This window comes from Trifolium pratense, linkage group LG6, assembly GCF_020283565.1.
Source record: "Trifolium pratense cultivar HEN17-A07 linkage group LG6, ARS_RC_1.1, whole genome shotgun sequence".
Lineage (NCBI taxonomy): Eukaryota > Viridiplantae > Streptophyta > Magnoliopsida > Fabales > Fabaceae > Trifolium > Trifolium pratense.
In genome coordinates this window covers 5,713,109-5,731,351 of record NC_060064.1, presented here as the reverse complement: position 1 = coordinate 5,731,351, position 18,243 = coordinate 5,713,109, and the positions used below count along the sequence as shown (strand labels likewise).

General features: G+C 33.5%; 3 protein-coding genes across 3 annotated transcripts; all 3 read left to right on the top strand.

Moving 5' to 3' along the window:
- The first annotated feature begins 940 nt into the window (after positions 1-940).
- On the top strand, positions 941-4,548 carry LOC123890339 (probable nucleolar protein 5-1). Its single transcript, XM_045939932.1, has 8 exons — positions 941-1,168; positions 1,260-1,301; positions 1,397-1,576; positions 1,675-1,839; positions 2,787-2,987; positions 3,193-3,690; positions 3,764-3,892; positions 3,985-4,548. The coding sequence occupies exons 1-8, from the start codon at positions 1,091-1,093 to the stop codon at positions 4,333-4,335; spliced, it is 1,644 nt and encodes a 547-aa protein (XP_045795888.1). The 5' UTR covers positions 941-1,090; the 3' UTR covers positions 4,336-4,548.
- Positions 4,549-8,424: 3,876 nt separating this feature from the next.
- On the top strand, positions 8,425-9,780 carry LOC123890338 (probable CCR4-associated factor 1 homolog 11). Its single transcript, XM_045939931.1, has one exon. The coding sequence runs from the start codon at positions 8,595-8,597 to the stop codon at positions 9,456-9,458; it is 864 nt and encodes a 287-aa protein (XP_045795887.1). The 5' UTR covers positions 8,425-8,594; the 3' UTR covers positions 9,459-9,780.
- A 6,205-nt stretch (positions 9,781-15,985) lies between these two features.
- Positions 15,986-17,128, top strand: LOC123890337 (transcription repressor OFP13-like). Its single transcript, XM_045939930.1, has one exon. The coding sequence runs from the start codon at positions 16,127-16,129 to the stop codon at positions 17,033-17,035; it is 909 nt and encodes a 302-aa protein (XP_045795886.1). The 5' UTR covers positions 15,986-16,126; the 3' UTR covers positions 17,036-17,128.
- The last annotated feature ends 1,115 nt before the right edge of the window (positions 17,129-18,243 follow it).

The following is an 18,243-nucleotide window of genomic DNA, read 5'->3' as shown; positions in this document are numbered from 1 at the left end:
AGTCATAAAAGTTCAAATAATGTCCAAGGTTGAACACTTGAATTATGTTTGCATTACACGTATGACTTGTCTTAAACTTTGTTTGGTATCACTGAGTTAAGTTTTATGGCAAATCCTATGGTGCACAAGTGACTCAAGTTGTGCACCATGCACAAGTCATCAAAAATATTATAACGAATACGAATTTTACAAAATTCATCATTGGATTGAAAGTTCATATCGTATAGATCATCCATAATTTTTTTTTAAAAGAATTGAAAATCATTTGATATGTTAATGAGACCCGTCAAAATTAACGGTTTATGGATTTTTATTGAATACCGTTAATCTTGATGGATCTTAATAACATATCAAATGATTTTCAAAAAAATTTAAAAAATTTATGAATGATCTAAACTTTCTATCCAATGGTAGATTTTGTAAAATTCGTATTCGTTATAAAAATATCGAAGACTTGTTCACCATGCACCACTTAATCAAGTGGTGCATGTTAGAAAAAACCAAGTTTTATATATAATAATAATTTTATTAAAAACAATATATAATTTTTTTTACTAAAAATATATAATTTTTTTACGGAATATATAATTAATACTTAAGAATATTTAAAAAATCGAACTAGAGATATTATAAAAAGAAAAATTGAATCGGAGATCGAATCACGCCTTCTTCCGATCATATTATTATTATTTTAGTAGATAGACGAAATAACAAATCCATTATAAACTCACATACATAAGTAAGAGAATCGGAATTCAAATCTTGATCATAATATCCAACTTAACAATTTCAATATTTTTTGTCAATTGAGTTACGATTTGTACTGCGGACATATTATTTTACCAATACTTTAAAAAAAAACATTATTTTACCAATATTTTTTCCGGGCCCAATACTATATTTTTTTAATACAAATAGCCCAATATTTTCAATATAATGTGGTCATAAACCCTAAAACCCTAATTGCATAACACAGCCGCACCACACTTTATACCGTTTCCCTCTCCTCCTCCTCCTCCTTCTTCTTCTTCCACCACGCACCCAATCATAGTTTTCACAAAATCATCAAACTTAGTAATCGTTTGATAAAATGCTTCTTCTATTTGAAACCGCTGCAGGTTATGCAATTTTCAAAGTTCTCAATGAAGGAAAGCTTTCAAAAGTTGAGGTATTTCATTTTCTTCAAAACTCTGTTTTTTATGATAACTACTTTGTTTTTGACCTAATCGATTAATTTATTTTACCAATTTTTTTTACAGGATTTACAGAACGAGTTTTCTAGTTCAGATTCTGCTAGAAAGGTTATAAACTTATAATCACTTAATTTATATGCATTTTTTTTTATTCATGATTCTTGAATTTATGAAACTAATCGATTATGATGATGCTTAACTAGATTGTCAAGTTGAAGGCATTTTCCAAATTTGAGAATATTTCTGAAGCTACAGAAGCAGCTTCTTTACTGGTTGATAGTAAAGCTAGCAAGGGTTTGCGAAAGTTTCTACGTGTTAATTGCGAAAATGAAATGTTAGGTGTAGCCGATTCAAAGCTCGGGAGTATGATTAAGGATAAGTTGGTGTGTTATTTAAGTTACTCTTAGAGTATTTTGATTATAGTTTACTTATGTTATCAATTAATCAATTAGCTAATTTTTTTGTTGTTTGAATGTTTCAGAAAATCGAATGTGTTCATAACAATGTTGTTATGGAGTTGATGAGAGGTGTTAGATATCAATTGAATGAACTCATAGCTGGTTTGGCTGTTCAAGACCTGGCTCCTATGAGCTTGGGTTTGTCTCATAGCTTATCGAGATTCAAACTCAAGTTTAGCTCTGATAAGGTGTATTTTGTTGTTGCCTTTAGTTGTTTGTCGCAGTTATTGTTGTACACATGTTAATGTCCTTATCCTTATTTGCTAGTCATCAAAGGATTTATGCATGAATATGGTTATTGATTTATATAAAGTTAAGACATCATAACATTATTACAAATATTGTATGATAAATTGTATGACCCTTTTTTCATCTCTTACCAACATTTTTTAGTAAAGTAATAATCAAGGCGTTTGGTAATTGTGAGAGAACAAACAGCTATGAATTGGGTAAGATTTTTCACAGCAGTTGTGGTGGATGTGAGGGGTTTCAGAGTTTTTGAAGGCCATCAGAATCAGAAGGCCTTGATGCCTTATGCAAGTGAAATAATCTAGTGAGATAGAAGAGTGAATAGAAAAGGACAGAGAAACTGAAATCAGATAATATGATTGAACAAATAGTTAGTCAAGGAATATTTATTTAATATGGATATATATAGAGAACAAGCTAGAGACCAACTGTAATACAGAAAAGATTATCTCACAGTTTGAATTCCATCAGTATGCTTTTCTTGCAAGCTGCAACAAACTCTTTAATTATTTGTATCATAAATTACTTGTATCATAGAGGCAGTTTTTTATTCAGGACTTTTACTAATGCTAAGGTGTTTTAACTAGTGACTTTCTAGTGAGCCCTAGTAAATAGGAACCTGAATAGTAGCTTAAGGAATAATGATTCACAATTCAAGGTTCTTGAAGGTGGGCTGAATCTTGTAACATTTCGAGGCAAACATGCAAATGGAGTTGTATAATTATTAATTCTCTTTAAATTGCTAAATTTGTTGTGATTTAGTTTGCATTGTAATTGTAATTTTTTCCGATTCAAAAGTTTGTTTACTTTTTGTTTTTTCTGTTGGCTGATAATGATTTTCTGAGCAACTATTTCCTGACTTTATGAATTTTTTATTTTATTATAGGTCGACACTATGATTGTCCAAGCTATCGGTTTACTTGATGATCTTGATAAAGAGTTGAACACATATGCCATGAGGGTCCGTGAATGGTACGGTTGGCATTTTCCAGAACTTACCAAAATCATACTGGACAACATCCAATATGCAAGAGCAGCCAAGTTGATGGGTGATCGCATCAATGCTGCAAAGCTTGATTTCTCTGAGGTAGAGTTACGACTTTCAATGACATACTGCCAAATATTTTACTCACTTGCATTATGGATACTGATAACAAATAGATACAATGTTGGTTTACTCTAGTTGTTTCTTGAATGTATGTTGTTTCTTGAGACAAATAATATTTAGTTTCGTATGTTTATACACTGATACATTTTTTAATATTGTTCCTTTGTCCTGAAATGAATTTCAGTTTTTGTCTGAGGAGGTTGAGGCACAGTTGAAGGAAGCATCAGTGATATCTATGGGAACCGAAATTGGTGAGCTTGATTTGGCAAATATTAGAGAGCTTTGTGATCAGGTTTTGTCCCTTTCAGAATACAGGGCCACACTCTATGATTATCTCAAGAGTAGGATGAACACCATTGCACCCAATTTGACTGTTATGGTTGGGGAGCTTGTTGGTGCTCGCCTCATTGCCCATGCGGGTAGCTTATTAAATCTTGCAAAGCAGCCTGCTAGCACTGTCCAGATTCTTGGTGCTGAGAAGGCTCTCTTTAGGGCTTTGAAGACTAAGCATGCTACTCCAAAGTACGGTCTCATATACCATGCATCCTTAATTGGTCAGGCAGCTCAAAAGGTGAAGGGGAAAATGTCCCGGTCACTTTCTGCAAAAACTGCTTTGGCTATCAGGTGTGATGCACTGGGAGAGGGGCTAGATAACACCATGTCATTGGACAACAGAGCCAAGGTACTTTTTATACTTTTAGTTATATGTCATATTGTTTTCATATCAGACTTTGTTTACACAAGTTTTTGTGCAGCTTGAAGCACGATTAAGGGGGCTTGAAGGCAAAGAATTAGGTCGCTTTGCCGGTTCTGCTAAAGGAAAGCCCAAGATAGAAGCATATGACAAGGATAGAAAGAACGGAGGACTAATAACACCGGCTAAGGTTATATTTATTTATTTATTTATTTCATTTTCTGCTATTTGTAATTTTTTATTATATTTTCAGTATGTGCTGACTAAATATTTTCGCTGTAGACATATAATGCTGCAGCTGATTCAATTATTGAACCAAAGTCCAATTCTGCAATGGATGAAGATACACCAGAGCCTCCCAGTGCTGACAAAAAGAAAGAAAAGAAGTTGAAGAAAGAGAAGAAAGAAAAGAAGAAAAAGGAAAAGGAGGTTGTTGTCGAGGAACCCGAACCGGAAGTTGTGAAAAAAGATAAGAAGAAGAAAAAGAAGGAATCTACTGAGAATGCAGAGGTGCAGAATGGAGACAATGAGAATGGAGGAGAGAAGAAGAAAAAGAGGAAGCATGCAGAGGAGGAAGACTCTGCTGATATCCCGAGCAAAAAGAAAGAAAAAAAGAAGAAAAGAGATGTCTAAAGCAGAGTATGTATAGTCATCGGCTAATCAATTTGGTGACTGGTAACCATTTTTGTATACTTTTGGAGCTCAGCAGTAGTTGTTTTGGTGCTAATATTTGGTTTTCATATTTATGCAATTTGTAGGTCTATGAATCCTTATTTATTTAATGGGATAATTTTTGTGTTTCTTGACTTCAGTGGTTGATATGGTGCAATTAATTATGTTTGTGAATGGAAATATGTTCTATATCTAGTCCCTTTTTCTGCAAAAATTATTGATAATATTTGAGTTTTTGCCCTTGTGCCACTTATATACATGTTGGCACCATAAACATTGTCATTGGTATTGCTTTTCCCCTTGAAAGGATGATTCAATCAATGAAAGGACACAGTTCCATAGGGTATTATTTTCTAGGCACCATTTAAGAAGCTCGATTAACTGTCAGTTGTGTTACACCGTGTTATAAACGGGGAACATATATCACACTTGACAATTGAAGAATAATGTTTTACTTCAATAATTCTGTATCTATTTTAAGATTTAAAGTTTACTCATTACAATGTCAAATTGCCTCATTATTTTTTCTGGTGTCTTGTGGATGCGGTGCAAGATTGTTTGTATTATGGTTCCTCTAATTATTTCTAATATAGTTTTGGCAATGTCAAGAAATTTGTTAAATTCGGTTAACACTCGAATTTTAAAAAATTTAAGAGTTCTATGTGATTACTTGAAGCAGATCGAAATTCCAATAAGCACTCCCCTTTGATTGGCTTGACGATTGAGATTGTATATCGTCACAAGTCGCAACTATCTTGCTCTTATGTTCTACATTCTATTGGTAAAGATGATAAAAATAATCAAAATCTTAAAAAGACGAATAAAATATTTCTTCGCCAAATGCGACTTATAGTTGGTGGTTATTGTTAGTGCAAACAATTTTTCTGTTAAGTTTTAAGTTGTGCATTTAACTTTTCAAAGGTCAATTTTCGTATTTCTAACATGTGCTTTTAGAGCAAACGTATTGGTTCAATCTAATTACAAAATGATTATGCTATTTGTGGTTTATTGTAGTCTAACGGTAACTTGATCCACAAACAATATAATCATTTTTGTAAAGAAAGGTTCTCACTATGTGTGCAATCACTCTTAATTTTTTATTCCCAAAAATAAATTCAGGGTAGTCAAATTCAAGATGCCCTGCAGTCACAAAGTTACACGATGTTTTAGATCACATCCGTCCATTTCAGATTGGTTGGTTCATATTGTATCTATACAAAATCAGTCCAAATCAATCTGAACCATTCAGATTAGATCGTGCGGTCCTGATTTAACACAACGTGAAAAAATTACTACAGGAAATCATGTTCCGTCAAATTGTATACAGTCAGTACATATTGACCATCCAATCAATATCTGACGATCAAGATTTTAAGTTCGGATTTTTGTTAACTTTTTAAATATAAAATTTAGTTTTAAATTTGACTGTCAACGACAATGTGGTTGAATGCAGTCAAGAATGACCAAGTGCACTCAAACTTGGTCCTTTATTCCCTCTTGCTCCTAAAAAATGAAAGATTAATTGGTCATAGTGACTAGTGTGTAAACAGTTCGTTTTAATACGTAATTGAGTCTTAAAATGACATGTTTTAAATTCGGGAGGTCTCAGGTTCAAGTCCTGTTGGTGCCTTTAGATAAAGGTAAATATAAATACCTCTTTGTAAATGCTCTCTGAGCTATTCAGAGGAAAATAAATGTATATATACCTCTATAGCATATAAATGTTCTTTGAGTCTTTTTTTTTTTGTTGACACACATAAACTTAACACATTTCATTAATTAACTGATTCTCAATACAAGGAGGAATCGAATAAAAATCACAGCGACTAGCCCAAAAATTGACCGCCTTAGCTAACTAATGAGCAACCAAATTTGCTTGACGCTTTACAAACTTTACCTCAAAGTTGGAATTTAAAAGCACAAGTTCTTAGGGCTCGTTTGACCCAGCTTTTTTTAGAGCTTATGAAATAGCTTATGCAATTTTTATATATTATTTTAAGTTTGTCAAGGTAGTTTATGATAAAATAGCTTATAAAATTATAATTTTCACCAGTGTGAACTTATAAAATAGCATAAAACCTAATTTATATTGCATAAGCTGTTTGTATAAACTCTAAAAAAAGCTGGGTCAAAAAGCACTTAATACTAGAAATAATAATACTAAAGATTTAAGCTCCTTCATGATTAGCATTTATAGCACCAACAACGAGTTGTGAATCACTTTCAAATGTGATAAACTCCCAAGTTAATTGTGCTAGCTACCTGCATTGCTTCTAGCAGAACCAAAGCTTCTGCTTCAATGACTGAATATGCCATAATCTTCCAGTAAGTCCCTGCCCTTAAAAACTGTCCTGCCTCGTCACGGAAACACCAACCACCAATTGTAATTCTTCCGTCGTAGTGAATGCCGGCATTGACGTTACATTTTATCCAACCATGACGTGGTGGATTCCAATGTGTCTGCTGCTGTAACTGTTCATTCGGCAGATTACTGTTGCTGCATTTATGTACTTCAAACCATTCATTCCACATGTGGAGAGCTTGTACGCCTATGTGTGTTGCATTCCTCTTCTCATGATTCCATAACCATTGATTTCTATTGTTTCATAATAGCCAAATGACCATTGCCACTCTCCCTAGTCCCTGCCACTTCCTTTGTTTGCTTGCTGCATATATCAAAGATTATACACACCTTGGGTTGCGGTGCACTCACCCAACCACGTCCCTTTCCTCTTAACCAAGGATTATCCATCACTTTAATGTTACTTCCATCACCAATATTCCGCCTACAACCAAGTCTAAGAACGTGACATGATTTCCATAGGTTTCTCTACACATAACTAGGATTAGAGCCAAAATTTGCTTCAATAAAAGATGAGTGTGGAAAATACCTTGCTTTAAAAATCTTAGCTACTAGTGTCTCCGATCTTGTCATAATTTGCCACGCTTGCTTCGCCACCATAGTCATATTGAACGCTTTAAAATCACGAATGCCTAATCCTCCTTCCATTTTAGCACATGCTATTCTTTCCTGGATAAGACAATTTCTTGGCCAGACTTTACTTACCTCGCGGCCGAACTCTGAACTACTAGGATCCCTTTCCCCTAGTAACCAGAGAGTTATAAAAAAGAAGAAAAGAATTTAACATTTTTTCAATGTCGTTCACAATCGCATCCAGTATTTATGTATACGCTCATAAGTCATAACATATGACAGTAGAACGGATTTTACCATGACCTCTTTACCATAATGTTCTTTGAATCTTAAAATATATATATATATATTCTAACCGTGAATCCAAAATTATATTTATGGCTGGCAAATAGTAAGCTCGATAATTTTCCAAAAGTACTACTATAATATATTATAATAAAGGTTCAAATTATTCTCAAGTAAAGCATATGAAGACTTATTTTGTTTTGAATAATTTTTTTCTAAAAAATTATTGTCATAAAAAATTCAAATATCATCTAATTTACCAAATTTTAGCAAAAGTATTATCCTCAATAAAAATCCTTTTAATCCATCAACACACTATGACACAACTGGTACCGTAATTTATTCAATCTACTTTTATTTTTTTGCGAAAACAATCTCTATATATTTTCAACAAAAACGAATCCTTACATAAAAATATAGAATGTTATAAACTTGTATTTAAAGAGGGTTGAAGTAAGTCAACTAATTTAAGTCCGCATGAGCTTAACTTAGCCGTAAACATCGCACTTTATATTTAAGGGTCGAAATTCGAACCTCGAACACTCCACTTATCTATCTTAAGAATGAAATTTCTAGCCAACAGACATGTGGAAACAAAAAATAAAGATGAAAAAGGTATGAGAAGACAATAGTTTAAATTCCAATATAGTAAAAAATGACAATTAATTGGCGATTTTATTAGTCTGAAAAAACCTTGTATCAAAAAAGAAATGAAAATAATTTTTTTTGACAAAAAATGAAAATAATAATTATTTTCAGTAATTGTAAATTATTATTATTTTTTTGACGGTTTTAAATTGTAATTATGGTTGTTGACTAAAATTGTAAAAACCTAAATAAAAAATAAGATTAATATTTTCCATCTTCTTCTCTACTTCGGCCAAACCCTAAATTGTGGCTTCTTAAACGCACTTCGGTGAGAAGTTTGAAATTCCGAATCTTCACAAATTCGGAAAATCGATTCAATCCGAAGAAGTGTTTTTCACTTCTTCAACCAAAAATGTGTAACCGCAAAACCCTATCGGATTCAATTCCCCTTTCTCCACGACGATCTAATCTACCCGTTCTAGCCAGATCAGTGTGGAGTTCCAATCTCGAATTCGAATTCGATTTGATTCGTTCCATTGTCGATTCATTTCCTCTCATTTCTATGGATACTGAATTTCCCGGTGTTATTGTCCGTGCTGATTCCGGTGACCCTTCGTTCAAGCACCGTGGTGCTTCTCTTTATGCTCTTTTGAAAGCGAATGTTGATCGTTTGCATTTGATACAGATTGGTCTTACTCTCTCTGATCATAAAGGTAATCTTCCAACCCTAGGTAGTTCCAAATCTTATATTTGGGAATTTAACTTCAAAGACTTTGATGTGGCGCGTGATGATCACGCTGCTGATTCTGTTGAGTTGTTGAGGCGTCAGGGTATTGATTTTGAGAAGAATCGTGAGTTTGGGATTGACTCTGTTCGGTTTGCTGAGTTGATGATGGCGTCTGGTCTTGTATGTGATGATTCTGTTAGCTGGGTTACTTTTCATAGTGCTTATGATTTTGGTTATCTTGTGAAGTTGCTGACTCAGCGTGCATTACCGGAGGATTTGGAGGAATTTCTCGGTATTGTGAAGGTGTTTTTTGGTGATAAGGTTTTTGATGTGAAGCATTTGATGAGGTTCTGCTCGAACTTGCACGGTGGGTTGGATAGGGTTTGTCAGTCGTTGAAGGTGGAAAGGATTATAGGGAAGAGTCATCAGGCGGGTTCTGATAGTTTGCTTACTTTGCATGCTTTTCAGAATATCAGAGAGCTTTACTTCGGGAAAGCAGATGGGTTTGTCAAATATGCTGGTGTGTTGTATGGATTAGAAGTTTGCTGAGTACTATTTAAGTTTTACTTTTATTCATGGAGTCGAGTCAAGTGTCAATTTCCTTTCGGTTTGTTTTATCCCGAATAGTGTCGTCAACATTCTGGCTTATCAACATCATTGGGAGTTTTAATTCTATGGGTTATAATACATTTGCATCTTATCTTCATGACTGTAGTAGTGTAGTAGGATTGAGGCAATGCAATTATTCTTTGAGGATGTGTTAATACATGGAGTTAGAGTTTAGTGTTTGCTTAGGGGAATTTTTGCGTCAACTGTCCCCTATTATTGTAGCAGTGATTATTCAATAGAAACGATTTATGTTGGAGTTTCATTTGATTTGTGTTGGTTTATTCAGCTTTAAAATGTCAAGCTACTTCAGTCAAAATGTAAGAATAAGGGATGCCTTCTTTTAGTTTCCTCAATTTGGTTTGTCTGTTTGGATAATTGTGGTCACATCATATAGTCATGATTTGATTCACTAGTTGATTTTTCACATTTGTTGATGTGTGTTTGTCTTGTATGATTCACTATTTAGCCGTAAGTAATGTAAGTTGAGAGATATCAAATACTCATGGAATATATCCAACTTCCATGGGTTATGTTCCACATGTTTGTCATCAATGTTCTTTTAGGCAGAGGATGTGCTTTTTCATATCTTGACTTCCGTTGTTGTTACTCTTTTCTTTCCCAGTGTGTCTTTTGCTGTCAGAACAACTTGTGTAGTACATTAGATATTTGTATTTGCCTTAAGAGCTTGGGTAGCACATTTGCATTTGGACAGTGGCTACACTAATATTAACAAGGTTTGCAGATGGCAGTAAAATTTCTTTATGCCTTCATTACCATTCACTGTTGTTTACTTGGTGTGATATGACATTGATGATTCAGCCTCTTAGAAATTTGTGTTTGAGCTGTTTTATTAGGATAAACATGAATCCTACATATACTCATGAATCATGATGATAGTTGATTTATGAAAAACTTCTAATGGAAAAGGGGAAAGGCGGGCAGGGGAGGGTTTAATTTTGAAGTAAAAAAATGCAGAACTTAGTTCGAATATTGGCTTCAGTTAGATGGATACCATTAATGTCACTACCTACTGATTACAGAGTGCATTTTGTAAGTTACTTTACTGAGATGAATTTGGAATCCAGTGTTTTACCATTATTTTTTTTAGTTTGGTTTGGCAGCTTTTATTGTTTACTATTACATCTTTCATCAAATGTTACTTGTCATCGTACATTTGGAGTTTGGACATGGTTTTATAGGATCCAACATGAGTTCAATAACTTCATTTGCCCATTTATTTTTGCTTTTGGTGATTTATTTTGCAATGAAATTATCCAGCCTTTGGTTGGGAACTTGAAATGGCATGTTTTTTCTATCTTTGGAGGAGACGGGAAGGGGATGCTTTTGCTCCTTAATTTGAGCAATTGGTTTGGAACTTGAGATAGCAAGTGGCCTGTTAAGAATGATTTGATTAATACATTTATATTTATCTTTCCGTTCTCCATTTACTATGTAGTTTTGTCAAGATCCAATGGAAAAAAGTCACAGATGGGACTGTGTAATTTGTGATAAAAATTTATTTTGGTTGTCTTTAACATCCCACTTGCTATTATTGAAATTTGAAACTATGAGTGGCTTCTGGTTTTATGTCTCTGACACAATTTGACATAGCCCATGACCAATTTCTCAGTGGATTTCATCAAGTTTGGAATGGTTGAGTTTTTCCATGAACTATCAATTTGTCTTTCTTGCTTTGCTTGCATAATACTTGCACAGACTTTGACCAATCTCCTCTTTTTAGTACATGAATATTATGTTTGTTGTAATGGAAAGCCTCGACATTACGGCCACAACTTGATTGGACTTGGTGGGATTGATTTATGTTTGCTATGAAATTGTTTCACATACATGAATACAGGCAGGTATTTTGTGTGTGCATCTGTGTTTGAATGTGTCTTTCAGTGTGGGTCAACATGAAATATGGTCCTCTATTTTATTTGTTTTCACACACGCTGACCATATGTGTTGAGGCAGTAGATTGAGATTGTTTCCCGGTCTCTCTTTGTTAGCATGGTAAAGTCTTTCGATAAAAAAAACACGTGTAAAGATCCTTAAAATTGCGAATTGTGCCCAATGGCAAGTGTGGTTTCAATTGTTTGTGGAAAATTCGCTTTAGGCCACTCAATATGTTCTAAGGTCCCCCAAATTTTCGAAGTATGTTGAAGGGCTTTAGAGCATATTGAGGAGTCTAGAGAGAATTTTTCATTGTTTTTGTTTAATTTGCAAGCGGTTTATTTGATGGACTCGAAGCATACAAAAACTCAGAAATGACATGGCTTCTCTAAGTGAGCAACTCACTTTAGGGTGGAAAGTGAAGAAGAAAGCCAAACATTTTCTTTTTTATATGTACCAACCTATGCAATTGTAAAAATTTCATTTCAACTGCAAAAAAAGATTGCAAGTGAGTTTTGGAAGATATTAAAATTCTAGGATTGATCCTAGCTACAAGTTGCAACTAAGCCCTTTAAATTTGATCCTAGCTAGGAACAAGTTGCAAATAATGGTCATCACAAAAAGATTCCCGTGGTGGTAGCAATTAGGGACTGGGAATAAAAATGCATATGAGCATTTCCCTATAAACTTTTTGTTTCTTTGTGATGTGGATAATATTTCATAGGGATAATATGTGATTCATGTCCTACAATGTTGGTATTAGAAAGAAACAATGTCCCTCCATCTTTTTAATTCTGTCGGAATGTCAATCATCATAATACTATATAGCATATGCCGAATAACTAAGGTCCCATAAATTTTGTCAAAAAAAACCATAAGGTCCCATAAGATTCATCATATTCATATAAACCAATGTTTATTATGCTTAACTACTATGCATTTGGCATGAATTGGTCGAACCATAAAAATACCAGATCTTAATAAACTCATGAATTGGTTACAGAATAGAAATACAACAACTATTATGATCGTGACCAACATTTGGAGGTTATGAAAGCACCAAAAACCTAATTAAATACGAGTCTATGAAACCAAATATTTACTTAATAAAGAGAGAAGTTATTTTATTTCTTCTGGCTGAGTACAAGTCAGTTAGTCAATTTCTTGGTTATTTGTCTCTCCCTCAAAAGTCTCCATCGACTCTCTGTACCTTTTATCACAAGGCACGTGAAGAGCTCTATCTTAACAAAGTTACACAAAACAATGCATCCCCACTTACCCATGTGTATTCATAGGATATCATATTAGTATACCCAAATATCTTTCATTTGGTTTACCTTCGTGCTCCATTCCTATAAATGTATATTTGAATTTTATTGTATGTGAGTTATGCAATAGTTACTCTCTCTTTCTCTCTTTGCTCATTCAACCGTATATAACCTATAAATAGTTTACGTAAAAAAAAAACCTATAAATAGTTGCTTCAAGCTCGGGTTCAGAAATTTTACTGTGGGACAGACAGCCCTCAAAGCTGCTTCAAGCAAGATGGCTAAACATGAAAAAGCGTGCTCTGACAATCAACAAGTTTTTATATCGTTTGCATTCGACACTTTTGCCATTAGACCAATCCTTTGGATTTTTTTTTTGTCTTTTTTTTCTTTTCATTCTCTCTGTTAAGAGTCTCACATCGGTTGAAAGATGGTCTGACTAAGTGTTTATATATTTGAGGCAATCCTCACCTTACAAGCCGGTTTTGTAAGGATGAGTTAGGCCCAATATCCATTTCTAAGATGGTATCAGAGCCTCTTCACAATCCGTTGGGCCACCTGTTATTAGGTTTCCGCTATCGGGCCACCTACCGTTTATATCCACGCACCAAGCCCAATAGTGCTGGGCGTGAGGGGGTGTGTTAAGAGTCTCCCATCGATTGAGAGATGGTCTGACTAAGTGTTTATATACTAGAGACAATCCTCACCTTACAAGCCGGTTTTGTAAGGATGAGTTAGACTCAATATCCATTTCTAAACTCTCAAATCAACAAGAAGCTTTATACTAGAGATGATCATTTTGACAATACTAGTATATAAATATCAGTCACAAAAAAAAAAAAAAAGATAATTTTAACAAAAATAAAATTCAAGATAAATTTATGTGACGTGTGTTTGGTTGGACTCTAGCAAAGGGTGCCATAATTAATCAAGAATACATGATCCTCTGCCTATATATGGACCTGACTTGGAGGCCTTGAGTGTGATGCATCTACCTGGTCCCCTGTCTCAAGGACTCCATGGCGTGTATACGGGCCCAAGCTGGCTCACCAAGTTCTAAATGATGTTGATTTGCATCTTGCGCCCAATGATTATAACAAAATCACCATCAAGTATTAACAAAAAATTAACCAATTTTTTTTTTTTTAACCAAAACACATGCCTAACCAAACTAGGGTTGTTCAAAGTATAGCCATAGCGGTGAGGAGTTAGGACTTATGGTTGACCTCCACCCGACCCAACATTATTTGCACGTCAAATTTTGTAAATCCTACCCTAATCTAGAGTCTAGACCCTATTAAACCTGATTACTATAAAATAGTCTAATTATAAGACATTGTAAAGATCTAAGTAGAACATGACTTGATGTGTTCTATAAGTATAGTTCAAATGATAATTATCAGAGATATTATTGGAGTGGTCGGGGTTCAAACCCCGGAATCCAAACAAAATAAAACCAATTCATATTAATTATTTTTTAAGTAGAGATATGATGTCTTTCTTTCTTGTATGTAATATGGAAACATTGATCCGTTGTCACTTCCGGTCAAGATTGAAATTGCCACGTTTCGATATCTTGTACGTGCATCATAATGTATTGATAAGTAGCTAGTTGCTAGAATGTAGTTGGATCACCAGAATGTTGATCAATGATCATGAACGTTATACGTAATCTATCTATCTATTTGAAGAAAACATACTTTCCAATTTGAAGAGTAAAGGTTTAGGTTTAAACAAATACTTCTTCCCGCCCAACATATATGATGGACTATGGACCAACGTCTAGCTAGCTAACGTTTGGTTTCTGGTTTTTCATTAAATGTGGTTGTTGATCATATTCAATTTAGCTAGACCAATACAAAGAAAATTGCAAAGAATTCAATATAGTTCAAGACTTTCAATTAAAAGAGAAATATACTATACAACCATTCTAATATAGTGTGACACAAATGATAGATATTTGAATCATTTAATTATTTAATAAAAGATTTAATCTTTGGTCCGGTGCGTAAATTTGAAGATTAATAATACAAGAAAATAGATCACTATGGCTTACATGAGAAATCAGTAAATGTATCAATCTATTGGTTGAGAAAATTGAATTATTCTACAGTCATTTGTGTTGTTGCTCTTAACTAAATGTATCAATCTATTGGTTGAGAAAATTGAATTACTCTAATTCGAGGGTAGAGAAAATCACAATTTCATTATATTTTGGATTTAACACTTATTATTTTCTTGAGTTAGATTGGTGAAACTTATTATTAAGTGGAATAACTTATATCAAAGTTATATGAGTAATTTTTGTATAAAACTTAAATGTAGTTTTATTCTTCTATTTTTGCTAAACCATAATTTTGTGACACCTATATGGACGATAAACTCTCTCACAAACTTTAACGCATTTGTATGCTCAAACTTAAGATCGAAACTATGATCTTGGTTACGCTATAGACCCTCTTGAGTGCATAATGGTGTGCTTTGATTTTTTGGTAACAAAGCTAAAGAAGACGAGAAAAAGAGAAAAAAAAATAGACAAAAAGAAGACTAGTCTCTCAAGAATAAAGTTCTTATTCCATCGTTACTAAACAGTTCACAAACATCTTCCAAAAAAGAACTATAACTAGAGAAATCACTAAACTATGTATCCTCTGGCAAACTCTCTATTAGAGTTTTAACACTGCTGCATGTCCAACTCAGATATTGAACCAAGAACCTTAGTTAAGCTATAAGAAACCTACATCATATGTTATTTACATCTAATTTATATTGTATTGTATGTTGTAGCATTTACTTCTAAAGCCTGTAAAAAATTAAATAAGAAACTACTGTGAGGTGACCCCAGCAAGTAATGTACACCTCTCCAAATTGTCCCACCACATCTTTAAGGCAAGTTCTAACATGCACAAGTGCACCATATGGTGCACGGTGTACAAGTTAGCGTTTTCATTATATCGAATACGAATTTTACAAAATCTACCGTTGGATTTAAAGTTTATATCATATAGATCATTCATAAAAAAATTTAAAAAATTTAAAAATCATTTGATATGTTATTGAGACTCGTAAAGATTAACGGTATTTAATAAAAATTTATAAACCGTTAATTTTGACGGGTCTCAATAACATATCAAATGATTTTCAATTTTTTCAAAAACAATTCTGGATGATCTATATGATATAAACTTTCAATCCAACGATAAATTTTTATAATGAAATCGCTAACTTGTGCACCGTGCACCATATGGTACACTTGTGCATGTTAGCCAAAGCCCATCTTTAAAATCTTCCCCCCACAACCAGTAAACCACATCTGACTTGCCTTTAATGCCCCCAATCCAACTTCATTACTCTCATTTCATTTGAATTCAATCCTCATTTATTCATTTCCCATCTTCTTTAATTTTCTTGCCCCTAACAAGAAGAACAAAAAAAAAAAAAACAGAGATGGTGAACAAAAAAACATTGAACCTTTCTTCTCTTCTTAAAAACTCAGAACTCAAATATTCATCTTCATGGCCATGGCCTTATTGTCACCAACCAAAAACACTCTCTTTCAGAGCTGAAAACATCAACAACAAAGATGATACATTCAAAATCATCAACTCAGCTTACTTAGATACTTCTGAAGAATCCTTAACTGTTTCTCAAAATTCTGATTCAACTTTTTCAAAACCTTCTTTTGATGAATCCAAACAAAATGATTCGGTCGAAACTGTGATTCGAGGATTATCTTCTGATCGATTTTTCTTCGAGCCAGATGAGACTAAATCGATTTTAGAAGCTAATAATAAAGTTGTAGCAGTAGAAAGTGAAACTACTCAAAGCTTGCCATTCAAAGATAGTGTTGTGTTATCTATGGAATCTCGAGATCCTTATGTCGATTTTCGAAAATCTATGGAGGAAATGGTAGAAACTCATGATGTTAAAGATTGGGAAAGTCTTCAAGAGCTTTTGTGTTGGTATTTGAAGGTTAATGAGAAAAACAATCATGGTTATATTGTTGGTGCTTTTGTTGATTTATTGGTTGGTCTTGCATTTGCTTCGTCTTCATCATCGTTTTCTTCTTCATCTTCTTCGTCTTCTCGTTCTCCATCTTCTCCTTTATCGTTTTATAGTTCTTCTTTGTCTTCGTCTTATAGCACTCGATGTGTTTCTTGTTTGGAAGGTCGCGGTGAAGAGGTTGATACTCCAAGTTCTTCTTTGTTGTTAGAACAAGTTAGGGAGGAAGAAGAAGTTGATACTCCGAGTTCTTCTTTGTTGTTAGAACAAGTTAGGGAGGAGATTGATCACGAAAATGAAGTTGAAGCTTCAGAGTCTGAAACTTCAATTTCATCTTCGTCATCAAGTACTTAATTAATGTAAGATTCATGGTAATGATTTTAATTATGTACACCAAGTAGTACTAATTAATAGTGTATTATAAATTAGTAACATTTTTTGTTTCATAATTTTCCATGCTCTCTCACACACACATCTATTGGGCATTCGAAGGGATTACTCGCATTTGTTGTTGTAAGTGTGAGGTGAATTAAGTCCTACATTGTTTATAAAAGTAGATATTAAGCACTTTATACGTGAGTAGACCCGTATACCTAATGCCTTAATGACGGCCTCCATAGGACCCAACATTCACACGGTTGGGGTTCGCTCGATAGTTATTCAATCAAAATTAGATGATTCAGATTTAAACGTAATATTTTGAATGATCGATGTTTGAACTGTGTGAATGCAGAATCATTTGACGGTACGAAATCCAAATTTCTCTTTTACGCAATGTATTTGTGAGTTTTTGTGTTCATGGAGGTCACACACGTGTGGTTGAAAATGCAACCGTGTGAGGGGATATTTGAGATGGTCACTTTCTATATTTACTTTTAAGTACTGAATTTTTTTTTGTTACATGAGAGAAACTTTAAGTACTGAATGAGAAGAAATAGATGTGGAAATTTCGATTTTTGTCTAAATAAAATGCCATGACCACCATTTATGTATAGTCATTATCTTTTGTAACTCTACATACTTTTGATGTAGCTAAATGACAGCAAAGTCCTCTATTGCTTTCAATGAGATAGACAGTGTATCCTCTTTCTCATTTTGAACAATGTTTTTTTATTCCAACATGACTTTATTTATGGAAATTAATAAATGTACTATATTGTTATTATGAACTTTGTAGATTGTTAGGTTAGTATTTTGCTTCAACGGCCTTCTATAATTTATGACATACATATACATTACATAGTTCTATGGGGGTAACTTGAAACAATAGCCTTCTCATTCAAAGCTGCTCTCTTGTCCTACAAATGATTAAATATGGCAAAAGTATTGCTAAGTGGAGACAAAAAATAAATAATATTTTTTTTACATAAAATCTTTGACTTGTAAGTTTGTTTGAATTTTTCTGGGAGCACTTAATTTTGTACAACTACCACCAAAGGCTTCATTTTGAATATTTAGACAGTTTCAAACAATTATTAATTATAATTAAAAAATAATGAATTTTTATTGAAATTATTTAGACAGTTTCATTTTATATACTAATTATAGGATTGTACAATAAT